The sequence below is a fragment of the Sapajus apella genome, unplaced genomic scaffold (assembly GCF_009761245.1).
Source record: "Sapajus apella isolate SASKATOON/1434 unplaced genomic scaffold, GSC_monkey_1.0 scaffold103, whole genome shotgun sequence".
Classification (NCBI taxonomy): Eukaryota; Metazoa; Chordata; class Mammalia; order Primates; family Cebidae; genus Sapajus; species Sapajus apella.
Window position 1 is genome coordinate 7,032,332 of NW_022437043.1, and position 13,730 is coordinate 7,046,061.

Consider the following 13,730-nt stretch of genomic DNA (forward strand, 5'->3'; position numbering starts at 1 on the left):
GGAAAAAAAAAAAAAAAAAAAAAAAAAAAGCGCCACAAACCTCAGTGCCGCTGTTTAAGCCAGCGCAGTGAGTGGCCGCAGGGGAAAACAGACCCCGGCGCCTCTCCAACAGGCGACTGGAACACCAACTTAAAAAAGGCTCTGAGGCAGGGAGCCAGGCGATCAGGCTCGGCTGGCCCCACCCCCACAAAAGAACAGCAACCAGAAACTCTGGATTGAGAGTTTTACAGCAAGCGCAGCTGAACCCAGCACAGTCCAGCTCTGTGGGGGAGTGGCGTCCGCCATTACCGAGGCAGCCCGCCGTTGCCAAGGCAACCCGCCATTGCTGAGGCAGTCCACCGTTGCCAAGGCAACCCGCCACAGCAGAGACTCCGCCCCAACAGAGGCGGGCCACCATCGCCAAAGCAGTTCTAACTACACCCATATAAACAGGACTGCAGGGAAGTTCACTCGGCAGCTGGGTGGAGCCCACAGCAGCTCAGCAAAGCTGCTATAGGCCGACAGTGACTAGGCTGCCTCCTTGCTGGGCTGGGCAGGTCTGAAGGAAAAAAAAAAAAAAAGAAGGTGGCAGCATAACGGAAACTCATAAATAAAGCCCTAAATCCCTGGGACAGAGCACCTGGGAACAAAAAGCAGTTTATGAGTTCTGCTGCAGCAGACCTAAAAGTACCTGCCCAGCAGCTCTGAATGAACAACAACAGAGCTCACAGCTCACCATTTGAGCTCCTATAAAGAAGAGACTGTCTCCTCAAGCAGCTCCCTGACCCCTATATACCCAAAAAGACACCTCATAAAAGAGAGATCAGATTGACACTAGGCGGGTATCCTTCTGGGACAAAGATAGCAGAAGAAGAAAACTGGTAACAACCCTTGCTGTTCAGCAGCTGCTGCAGGTGAACCCCAGGCAAGCAGGGCCTGGAGTGAACCTCAGCAGACCTACAGCAGAGGGGCCAGACTGTCAGAAGGAAAACCAAGAAACAGAAATAACCTCATCATCAACAAACAGAACATCAATCTGAAAGATTTGAGACCCAATCTGAAAGCCAGCAACTACAAAGTCGACAGGTGGATAAATCCTTAAAGATGGGAAGAAACCGGCGCAAAAAGGATGAAAACACCCGAAACCAGAACACCTCTCCTCCTACAAGGGACCACAACTCCTCACCAGCAAGGGAACAAGGTTGGATGGAAAACGAGTGTGATGAAATGACAGAATCAGACTTCAGAAGGTGGGTAGTAAGAAACTTCTGTGAACTTAAAGAACATGTTCTAACCAAATGCAAAGAAACTAAGAACCTTGAAAAAAGATTTGATGAAATGCTAACGAGAATGGACAAAATAGAAAGGAATATAAGTGAATTGATGGAGCTGAAAAACGCAACACGAGAACTCCGTGAAGCATGCACAAGTATCAACAGCCGAATTGACCAAGCAGAAGAAAGGATATCAGAGGTCGAAGATCAACTCAATGAAATAAAATGGGAAGGCAAGACTGGAGAAAAAAGGGTAAAAAGGAATGAACAAAGTCTCCAAGAAATGTGGGACTATGTGAAAAGACCTAATCTACGTTTGATATGCGTACCCGAATGCGATGAAGAGAATGAATCCAAGCTGGAAAATACTCTTCAGGATATTATCCAGGAAAACTTCCCCAACCTAGCAAGGCAGGCAAACATTCAAGTCCAGGAAATACAGAGAACACCACAAAGATATTCGTCAAGAAGAACAACCAAAAGGCACATAATCGCCAGATTGACCAGGGTCGAAATGAAGGAGAAAATACTAAGGGCAGCCAGAGAGAAAGGTCGGGTTACCCACAAAGGAAGCCCATCAGACTCACAGCAGATCTCTCAGCAGAAACCTTACAAGCCAGAAGAGAATGGGGGCCGATATTCAACATCCTTAAAGAAAAGAACTTTCAACCCAGAATCTCCTATCCAGCCAAACTAAGCTTCATAAGTGAAGGAAAAATAAAATCCTTTGGGAACATGCAAATACTCAGAGATTTCGTCACCACCAGGCCAGCTCTACAAGAGCTCCTGAAAGAGGCTCCACACATATAAAGGAACAACAAGTACCAGCTCAACTAAAGGGCAAAATAGCCAGCTAGCACCAAAATGGCAGTATCAAATTCACACATAACAATATTAACCCTAAATGGAAATGGACTAAATGCCCCAATCAAAACACACAGACTGGCAAATTGGATAAAAAGACAAAACCCATCGGTGTGCTGTATCCAGGAAACCCATCTCACATGCAAGGATACACAAAGGCTCAAAATAAAGGGATGGAGGAAGATTTACCAAGCAAATGGAGAGCAAAAAAAAGCAGGAGTTGCAATTCTCATCTCTGATAAATTAGACTTTAAAGCAACAAAGATCATAAGAGACAAAGAGGGACATTACATAATGGTAAAAGGATCAATGCAACAAGAAGGGCTAACGATCCTAAATATATATGCACCCAATACAGGAGCACCCAGATGCATAAGGCAAGTTCTTAATGAGTTACAAAGAGACTTAGACTCCCACACAATAATAGTGGGAGACTTTAACACCCCATTGTCAACATTAGACAGATCAACCAGACAGAAAATTAACAAGGATATCCAGGACTTGAACTCAGACCTGGACCAAGCAAACCTAATAGACATTTACAGAACTCTCCACCCCAAATCCACAGAATATACATTCTTCTTAGCAGCACATCACACCTACTCTAAAATTGACCACATAATTGGGAGTAAATCACTCCTCAGCAAATGCAAAAGAACGGAAATCATAACAAACAGTCTCTCAGACCACAGTGCAATCAAGTTAGAACTCAGAATTCAAAAACTAACTCAGAACCACACAGCTTCATGGAAACTGAACAACTTGCTCTTGAATGTTGACTGGATAAACAATGAAATGAAGACAGAAAAAAGATGTTCTTCGAAACCAACGAGAATGAAGACACAACATACCAGAATCTCTGGGACACATTTAAAGCAGTCTCCAGAGGAAAATATATAGCAATAAGTGCCCACATGAGAAGCAAGGAGAGTTCAAAAATTGACACCCTATCGTCAAAACTGAAAGAGCTAGAGGAGCAAGATCAAAAAAACTCAAAGTCTAGCAGAAGACAAGAAATAGCTAAGATCAGAGCAGAACTGAAGGAGATAGAGACACAAAAAACCCTTCAAAAAAATCAATAAATCCAGGAGCTGGTTTTTTGAAAAGATCAACAAAATAGACCACTAGCCAGATTAATAAAAAAGAAAAGAGAGAATAACCAAATTGATGCCATAAAAAACGATAAAGGGAATATCACCACAGATTCCACAGAAATTCAAACCATCATCAGAGATTATTACAAACAACTCTATGCACACAAACTAATAAACCTGGAAGAAATGGATAAATTCCTGGACACTTGCCTCCTGCCAAGCCCAAACCAGGAAGAAGCCGAAACCCTGAACAGACCCATAACAAGGTCTGAAGTTGAGGCAGCAATTAAGAGCTTACCACCCAAAAAAAGTCCAGGTCCAGATGGGTTCACAGCTGAATTCTACCAGACATACAAAGAGGAGCTGGTACCATTTCTTCTGAAACTATTCCAAACAATACAAAAAGAGGGAATTCTTCCCAAATCATTTTATGACACCAACATCATCCTGATTCCAAAACCCGGCAGAGACTCAACAAGAAAAGAAAACTTCAGGTCAATATCCATGATGAACATAGATGCAAAAATCTTCAATAAAATACTGACAAGCCGATTGCAACAGCACATCAAAAAGCTTATCCACCATGATCAAGTAGGCTTCATCCCAGGGATGCAAGGCTGGTTCAACATACGCAAGTCTATAAACGTAATTCACCACATAAACAGAACCAAAGACAAAAACCACATGATTATCTCAACTGATGCAGAGAAGGCCTTTGACAAAATTCAACAGCCCTTTATGCTAAAAACCCTCAATAAGCTAGGTATTGACGGAACGTATCTCAAAATAATAAAAGCTATTTATGACAAACCAACAGCCAATATCATACTGAATGGGCAAAAACTGGAAGCATTCCCCTTGAAATGTGGCACCAGACAAGGATGCCCGCTCTCACCACTGCTATTCAATATAGTATTAGAAGTTCTAGCCAGAGCAATCAGGCAAGAAAAAGAAATAAAGGGCATTCAAACAGGAAAGGAGGAAGTCAAATTGTCTCTATTTGCAGATGACATGATTGTATATCTAGAAGACCCCATCGTCTCAGCCCCAAACCTCCGGAAACTGATAAGCAAGTTCAGCAAAGTCTCAGGATTCAAAATCAATGTGCAAAAATCACATGCATTCCTATACACCAATAACAGACTTAAAGAGAGCCAAATCAAGAACAAACTTCCATTCACAATTGCCACAAAGAGAATAAAATACCTAGGAAGACAACTAACAAGGAATGTAAAGGACCTCTTCAAGGAGAACTACAAGCCACTGCTCAACGAAATAAGAGAGGACACAAACAGATGGAGAAACATTCCATATTCATGGTTAGAAAGAATCAATATCGTGAAAATGGCCATACTGCCCAAAGTAATTTACAGATTCAATGCTATCCCCATCAAGCTATCAATGACCTTCTTCGCAGAACTGGAAAAAACCACCTTAAACTTCATATGGAACCAAAAGAGAGCCCGCATAGCCAAGTCAATTCTAAGCAAAAAGAACAAAGCGGGGGGCATCACACTACCAGACTTCAAACTATACTACAAGGCTACAGTAATCAAAACAGCATGGTACTGGTACCAAAACAGAGATATAGACCAATGGAACAGAACAGAGGTCTCGGAGGCAACACAACATATCTACAACCATCTGATCTTTGACAAACCAGACAAAAACAAGCAATGGGGAAAGGATTCCCTGTTCAATAAATGGTGTTGGGAAAGCTGGCTAGCCATGTGCAGAAAGCAGAAACTGGACCCCTTCCTGACACCTTACACGAAAATTAACTCCAGATGGATTAAAGACTTAAACATAAGACCTAACACCATAAAAACCCTAGAAGAAAATCTAGGCAAAACCATTCAGGACGTAGGTGTAGGCAAGGACTTCATGACCAAAACACCAAAAGCATTGACAACAAAAGCCAAAATAGACAAACGGGACCTAATTAAACTCCACAGCTTCTGCACAGCAAAAGAAACAATCATTAGAGTGAATCGGCAACCAACAGATTGGGAAAAAATTTTTGCAGTTTACCCATCTGACAAAGGGCTGATATCCAAAATTTACAAAGAACTAAAACAGATTTACAAGAAAAAAACTAACAAGCCCATTCAAAAGTGGGCAAAGGATATGAACAGACACTTTACAAAAGAAGACAAACGTGAGGCCAACAAACATATGAAAATAGATCATCATCACTGGTCATCAGAGAAATGCAAATCAAAACAACATTGAGATACCATCTCACGCCAGTTAGAATGGCGATCATTAAAAAATCTGGAGACGACAGATGCTGGAGAGGATGTGGAGAAATAGGAACACTTTTGCACTGTTGGTGGGAGTGTAAATTAGTTCAACCATTGTGGAAGACAGTGTGGCGATTCCTCAAGGACCTAGAAATAGAAATTCCATTTGACCCAGCAATCCCATTACTGGGTATATATCCAAAGGATTACAAATCGTTCTACTATAAGGACACGTGCACACGAATGTTCATTGCAGCACTGTTTACACTAGCAAAGACCTGGAACCAACCCAAATGCCCATCGACGATAGACTGGACAGGGAAAATGTGGCACATATACACCATGGAATATTATGCAGCCATAAAAAACGATGAGTTTGGGTCCTTTGTAGGGACATGGATGAACCTGGAAACCATCATTCTCAGCAAACTGACAGAAGAGCAGAAGATCAAACACCGCATGTTCTCACTCATAGGCGGGTGTTGAACAATGAGAACACATGGACACAGGGAGGGGAGCACTACACACTGGGGTCAGTTGGGGGGAAATAGGGGAGGGACAGTGAGGGGTGGGAAGCTGGGGAGAGATAGCAAGGGGAGAAATGCCAGATGTAGGTGATGGGGAGGAAGGCAGCAAATCACACTGCCACGTGTGTTCCTATGCAACAATTTTGCATGTTCTTCACATGTACCCCAAAACCTAAAATGCAATAACATAAATAAATGGGGGAAAAAAGATAGAAAGCAAGGTGTCTATACTATAGAGAGCTATGCTATGCTCTTAAATAGGGAAAATGTTGTGTTTCCCTACTATAATCCTCTTTCCAAATCTCTGGCTTGCAATTTTGACTTCTTGGAGCCGCAGAAGCCTTCACCTCAATGTTATCCTTCTTTCCTAAACTTCCCATTAAGGGGTTTGAGTTGGGAGAAATCTGATTTGGGAATATAAACATATATTTTCCTTGGCCTCAACACCCCCACCTATCAAAATGAGCCCCATGTCTGACCTGGGAACAGCCCCAAAGGATGAGAGCCAAAGGAAGACTGACCTGGTTGCGATGATTATCTCTGTGGGGTACTTGGCCTTCAGGATTTTGTTCAACTCAGTAGCTGCAGATTCTACGTGTTGGATGGCAGCAGCCTAGGGGCAAAAGGAGTTCTTAGCCCTGGACTGTTAGTGGTATAACACAGTGTGCTGCCCATCCTCATCCCCCACAGCCTCATTATTTCTTACTGACTCTACCAGCAACTCAACTGCCTCTCTAGAAATGATTGTGATCAAAGAATTCTTGTTGAAGGTCAACAGAGATGATCTTAGATCTATGCTCATTCTAAATATTTAGATGTATTTCATTTTCTCTTAATAATCAAAACCTCATATGAAGGAGGTACTATTTGTTTCATGTTTCAAATGAACAAACAATCTCATATTACATAGCTAGTAAGGAATAAAGCTAGATTCAAATCTACATCTTTTCAATTCTAGAATGTAACTTATTTAATAGTATTACTATTAATAATAACAGCATCCACTTATATAGTACTGACTATGTGCCAGGCTCTGTTCTAACCTACATGTACATGTTTTTTCATATAATACTCATAACAACCCTATGAGATAAAGACTATTATTATCTCCATTTTACAGAAGAGAAAGCTGAGGCACAGAGAAGGGAAAGATGATAAGTTGTAGAGCCAGGATTCAATTCCAGGTGATCTGGCTCTTGAGTCTGTGCTCTTAATTACAACTTCTATTCCTTCTTCTCTATCACCCTTGACATTCAAACATCTACCAAGAACTTATAATTCTATTTTTTCAGTATGTCTCAAATGTATCCACTTCTACTCATCCCTGCTACCACTTCACCAGTCCAAATTACCATCACCTCTTGCCTAGACAATTACCACACCTCCTAGCTTTTCTCCTTTCCTCTAGTCTTTTATTCCTTCAATTGTTTCTGCACATACCATGGCACTCCTCTGCTTAAACCCCTTCTCTTTGACAGCAGACTGAATAGATGACCGGATATGTGATAAAGCATGCACAGGAAAATGTTAGTAGTAGATCTACCATTTCAACTTTCATAAATGTAGAAATTTTCATAATAATATAAGAAAATCCCCTTCTATAATTCTAATGGCTATTAGGATGAAACTCAAACTTCCTACTGGGGTTTATCAGGCCCTTCCTGGACTGGCCCCTGATTACTTCTCTAGCCTCATCTTTAGTCATTCTCCTTGAATGCCCCCTCCCTGGCCCCTATGCATTAGCCATTATGAATGTATTTCAGATTTGTGAATATTCCATGCTCTCCGTTGCCTTTGGAACAATACACGCTGTTCCATCTGTGTGGAACAGGCCTCCCCTTTCTTATTCTCCTGGTTAGCTCCCTGTGGATCTCATCTCTTCTGAAACGGCCCTCCTTCTGAGTGGCTTTCCCTGATTTCCCCAGACTGAGATAAATATTCTTGCTATGTGTTCCCAACCCCCTCTACTTCCTTATATACTAACACTCATACTACTTGATTAAAACGATTTATTTTCCCATCTCTTCAAGTAGACTATGTCATTCTTCTTTACCCACTAGCATACACAAACAGTTCCTAGAACAATATCTCACATATGGTAGTTGCTCCATAAATATTTTGAATGAATAAGTAAATGGGTGAATGAATTATATCCCCAATGCTTAACACGGTTCTTGGTAAATAGCTGCTAACTGACACATCACCAACCCTCAATGGTCTCATCCTCGTCCATGGACAATGCCAAAGCTTCTCTCTGGGTTTTGCCAATTATTTCACTGTGTAATAAAGATGTTGGTCTGAATTACAGCTGAACAGTAGTTACCTCAAATCGTGGTACATCCATTTCAACCTGTCCTTTTAGTGGTGGGATCTGTCTGGGAGTCTCACGGATCATCACACTCCATCTGAAATGAATTTCAAAGACAGATATTTAAGGATCTGTTTCATCACTGGTAGGAATTAATGCTTCAAAGGTGAAGACAGAAATAAAAATGTTTATGTGGTGAGGGGAGGTGGGTTGTAGGGTATGCCCAAGCTATCTCTGGTCACCTAATCTTAAGGTATACCATAAGAGAGACCTCTGTCTCATGACTTCTATAGGCCAGTGTGATGGAAATAATTCCCTTCCCTTTACGGGGTTCTCATAGAACAGTGCTACGTAACCAGAGGTAACCATCAAGATCACCTGAGGTGCTTTTGCACAATACACAATCCAGGGCCCTGCCCAAGACCTACTGAAATCTTTGTGGTGAGGCCCAGGTTGATGTTTTAAAAGAGTTCCCCAGGAGATCCTTATGGGCAGCAATAAATCAAATACTCATAAATACACCAGCATAGAAAGTCTTTTTTTCCTCAGGAGATAGAATAATACTCTCTCTTCTCTAGAGCAGTGACAATGTAAGCAAGTTATTTCTAAACTCTCCCTCCATCCCTTCTTTAGTTTCTTTGAAAATCTTGTGAAATTATAGACTTTTCTCTAAGAGAGAATATGCTTAAACAGACCATTGGCTCTGCAATTTGAAGAGGGTTCATAGAACCCTTGAACTTTGTCCATGGGGCCCCTACTCTAGAATCCTTTAGGTTTTTGGTGTTTTTTTTTTTGTTGTTGTTTTTTGTTTTTGAGATAGGGTCTCACTCTGTTGCCCAGGCTGGAATACAGTGGCATGATCATGGCCCACTGCAGCCTTGACCTCCTGGTAGAATCCTTTAGTTTTGAAGAGGGGCTTCAATGATGTTTGAAGGATACATGGTAGACCCTGGCTTCCCAAGAGACAAGCCCCACACAACTCACAAACTGTTCTGCACTGAAGCCAGAAAGGAAATGAGGCTCTATCAGAGAGGCTAAAGTATTCCTGATTGAAATGATGTAACTGATGTGGGACAGGAACAGGCACAAGGGCCTGGTCTTTCGGCCACTTACCTGTCTAGAAATCTCACACTGGCCTGTTCCACTCTGTTGAGGATGTCCAGAGGTGACTTGCTTTTGTTCCAGAATGCACCCCAGCCCAGGACACGAGCCAGATCATTGCCGGTTCCAAGTGGGATGACTGCCAACTGACACTGCAAGAACAAAAGGAGATACCCTTGTCAGACAGTCCTACCAAGCTTCACCCATGAAAGAACCTAGAGGGAACTCTTTGGGAAGAATTATGGTCTTAAAGCCACTGGTTTTAAGGGACTTCAGATTCTGGGGAAGGTAATGAGAGGATGTTTGCAATTGGGTGAAATTTTCCCTAAGGAATTGGACCCCAATATTAACAACACAGAACCTACTAAGTAAAGGGAAACGTTGCTGGAATATGTCAATATTCATGGCCATGCTTATAAAAGAGAAATATAGCTGTGAATTTCTATCTGGGCTGGGCCAAGGAGGTGAACTACCTCAGGAGACAAAACTACTGGAGTGAGAAGAGCAGGGGGCTGCCTAACAAGGAGACATGGAGGACAGTTTCTGCCACTTTTGAGACTCAAGAAAGAAAATCAGTGGCCTCAGGAGGGAAAGGAAACTGGGGGACAAGTGCTGTCTATGACCACTTCTGTTTCGTTTGCTCTCCTCCCCTTCAACTCTTCACTTTGAAGCCTAGGGAATGGAGCACTGCTCATTCTTTCTGTCAACTTTATACAAATAGACAACCAGAAAATAGTCTAGATGAGCAGGCTTAGATTGGGAATCTACCAGTCAGGATGACTATGAAACCTGTGGGAAACATATTTTACAGAGATGAAGGGTGAAGACTTCAGGCTTCTTGGGATAGGCAGCTGCATACCCCTACTCTTTCTAGCAATGGCTAAACTGAGTTATCCAGGGACTTACCCTTTCATGTAATCCAAAGGCATCAATCAGAGATAAGACCCAGCTCACGCTGCCATCTCCACCACAAACAAGAATGCGAAAGCGAGCAAAGTTCTTGAACATGCACAGCCTGGAAAGACAAAGAGGAAAGGAGGTCATTTCATGAACCGATGGGTTTTGTAACTTTTCTTACAATGTGTCAGGACACAAGGATTGCTGCTTTGGCACTCTGGTAACAGACTACCTGCCTTCGTTCCCTTATCCCTTATCTCTCTGTGTATCTAAGACCATAGACAACCCCAGAGATCAGGCTTTGCCTCAACTCATCCTCTTTCTGTGCCCAGCTTTGCTCTGGAAAACACTAGTAACCTAACCAAACCCATTGGCCATTGGCCACTTGCATGGTGGCCAGTGGCCAATGGGCTCACGGGAACCAGAACTGAGCAGCCAGATGGTCCCAAAATATAACAGGTCTGTAGTGGAGATATATCTATTTGGTCCCAGGAAAGAGAGTGGCAGGAAAAGTAGATAGCAGTATCCATTTGCCTCTTTCTCCACTTCTGGTTGAAGGATAGTTTTACTTTTTCCAACCAGAAAAGATAAAGCAAATCTGGGAGGGGCTTGAAGAGATTTCTGGGAAAGGGCTAAAAGTCCTCCTACCAGCCAACCCAAAAGGCTCTGTAGTTATGTGTTTGTGTTCTGACTTGGGAAAATAGACCTTTCCTGCCCAAATACAAGAACTGATTCCAAGAAGCCTATCCTAGTTTAGAATGTATAAAGGGAAGACTCCCTTACATACACATGGAGTACATGCTTACCCGGCTTCAGGTCCACCCTTCAATAGGTCAAACACTTGAGACGGGTTAAGGTATTGCTTGAATTTTCGGAGGAAGACGATCCCTTGGTGATCTCCACTTTTGGAGTTGATGAAGATGAGCAAGGGACATGAACAGGTTGATGACCAATCAAGATTCCAGAAGTCCGAAGATACTACTAATTGACCTGAAAAAGAAGAAAAAAAAGAACAGACCCGTTGAGATGGAAATGAGACATGACTTAACATCACATTTTGCAATAACTTTTTGAGTATGAGTCTCAGTCTTTTGAGAATGAGGAGCAGAGGAAAAGTCAAGATACCACCCAGAAGGGCTTAAAAGTATTTGTCCAGCTGTGGGTGGGAGGAGGTGGGTTGAGAAGACCCATTTGTTTTAGCCTGGGTGAAAGGGAGCTTGAAGGAAATCTACTTGAGCAGATTTCATTACTGGTTTGCCTGGAAAAATCGAAGGCAGGTTTCCTCTATGGGCCGATTCCCACTCTCTGGCCAGTGAAGGCATCCTAAGCCAGCTAGCCAGTCATGCACCAAATTTTTAGGACTTGCCAGGACTCACAGTTACAAGGGGAATCTTGTACAAACTGGGTCCCCTCAGTAGCATAGCTCAGAAGTAGTTACTTTCCCTGAACACATTATCCAAAAGTAGTACCCCTTTCAACAATTTTTTAACTAAAGTTATATGTTGACACAATGGTAGTTAAAACACATTAATCCCTTCATTTAATAAATATGTATGGAGGGCATTCTCTGTGCCTGCTTTGTGTCTTGAGACTATAGTGGTGGACAAGATAGAAATAGTCTCTGCCCTTGTGGAACTTATATTTTAATGAAGGTCACAGACCATAACAAATAATTATAAAAAAGAATTTGTCACGAAGGAAGATAAAGTAGGGAAAGGGGGTAGAGATGAGAAGGGGTGTTATTTTAGACAGAGTGGTCAGGGATGGCTTCTCTCAGGAGGTGACATTTGAGATGAAACTTGAATGAAGTGAGAGAGTGAGCAATACAGATATCAGAGGAAGAGTTTTTTGTGGGGGGAGCAGGAAGAAGAATAAGTGCCAGGACCCTGAAAAGGGAGACTATCTGGGGTGTCAAAAATATACTGTGAAGGAGAAAAAGAGCAAGGCGCAGAACAATGTGCATAGTATTAAAGGGGATGGATAATAATATCTATTTATATTTACTAGTATATACACGAAGAACTACTGGAAGGTATTTAAAAAATAATGGCAGTATTTAACTGTGAGTGAGGATATGGGGGCTGTAGGAGATTGAGAAGATCAGAGAAAAGATAGCAGCATGACTTTTCATTAAATATTGTGTGTATGTGTATTTCTTTTTAAAAAAAAAACTCAACCATGTTAATCTATTAGCTAGAGAAGAATTAAGAAATAAGAAAAAAGAATTATACTAATGCTGTCTATAAATTAAATAGCCATGAGGGTGTAAACTAGAGTGAGCATAGGAAGCTTCTAAATAAAGAGAAAATTCTGTAATTAAGGCAACTTGAACTTTAGCATAAAACCTCATTTGGTCACAGGTGGGAAGACAATGGGAAGTAGCCCCGGCAGGAAGGCAGTCCCAGGAGACTACAGAGGCAGCCCCATCTAGCATTTTCCCCTGAGGAAGAGAATATCTGAATTTGAGCAAGGCCAAGTTTATCAAGAGAATCTTGCGAACAAGGTGACAAAGATGAGTGCCACTGAGGGCTGAAATATAATAATGTTAGGAAGATTTATAACCAGGTAAACAATCCTTCCCACAAGATTGCTTTGAATAGACTGATGTTAATCATAAGGGAGTGTCCAGTATTATTCCACAATTTTAATTGACAATTCACATAGAAACATAGAAGGCTGGCTTGTGAACTTTGAAGTACTCAAAGCTGGAGGAAGAGATACTGGATGACAGAATCAAGACTGAAAAATGACCTCAACAGGCTGATCAGTCAAAGTCCAGGGATGAAATTGTACAGGGAATAAATATAAAGCTTGCCCTTTAGGCTCGAGGACATAAATTGTTCCAGAACAGGACAATATGAACTTGACTTGGCAGCATCAAGTGTGAAAAGAGCTTAGGGGATTTAGTTGACTTCAAGCTCCTGATGAGTCAACAGCCTGAAAGAACCTTTCAAAAAAAAGCTCATGTTTCTTTGAGCTGCATTAATACAACCACAGTGCCCTAAACAGGGAGCCAACAGTCCCAATCAAATTTCTTCTGTTCACTCCACAGAAGGATGCTAAATTGGCATAGGTTGGCTTACCGTTTTCTTCCCATACTTTTAAAATCCTCCTTTACAAATGTTAACTCATTTAACCTTCATGACACACCTGAATACAATTATCATTCCTTATTGGCAGAAAACAAATGACAGATTAATAAGAGAGGTTAAGTAACTTGTCCAGGGGCATGCATTCAATTATGGAGTGTGTTTCTGGGACTAGTAGTATCAGCAGCATCTGGGACTTGTTAGAGATGCAAATTCCTGGGCCCCACGCAGATCTATTGAATCAAATGTTCTGGGGGTAGTGCCCAGAAATCTGTGTTTTAACAAGCCTTTCAGATGCTTCTGATACAACAACCACTGCACTTCATTACTTTTCCTTCACATGAGCCAGTGATA

At 41.8% G+C, this 13,730-nt stretch overlaps 1 protein-coding gene across 1 annotated transcript in view; it reads right to left on the reverse strand.

Moving 5' to 3' along the window:
• The window catches only part of DGKK (diacylglycerol kinase kappa), a 100,136-nt gene that overhangs the window by 20,895 nt on the left and 65,511 nt on the right, over positions 1 to 13,730 (reverse strand). The window contains exons 9-13 of the mRNA XM_032258693.1: positions 11,094 to 11,277; positions 10,297 to 10,405; positions 9,403 to 9,542; positions 8,305 to 8,386; positions 6,503 to 6,594 (exon numbers count right to left, since the gene is read on the reverse strand). Of these exons, the coding sequence (XP_032114584.1) occupies positions 6,503 to 6,594; positions 8,305 to 8,386; positions 9,403 to 9,542; positions 10,297 to 10,405; positions 11,094 to 11,277 (607 nt within the window). The remainder of the gene's footprint in view (positions 1 to 6,502; positions 6,595 to 8,304; positions 8,387 to 9,402; positions 9,543 to 10,296; positions 10,406 to 11,093; positions 11,278 to 13,730) is intronic.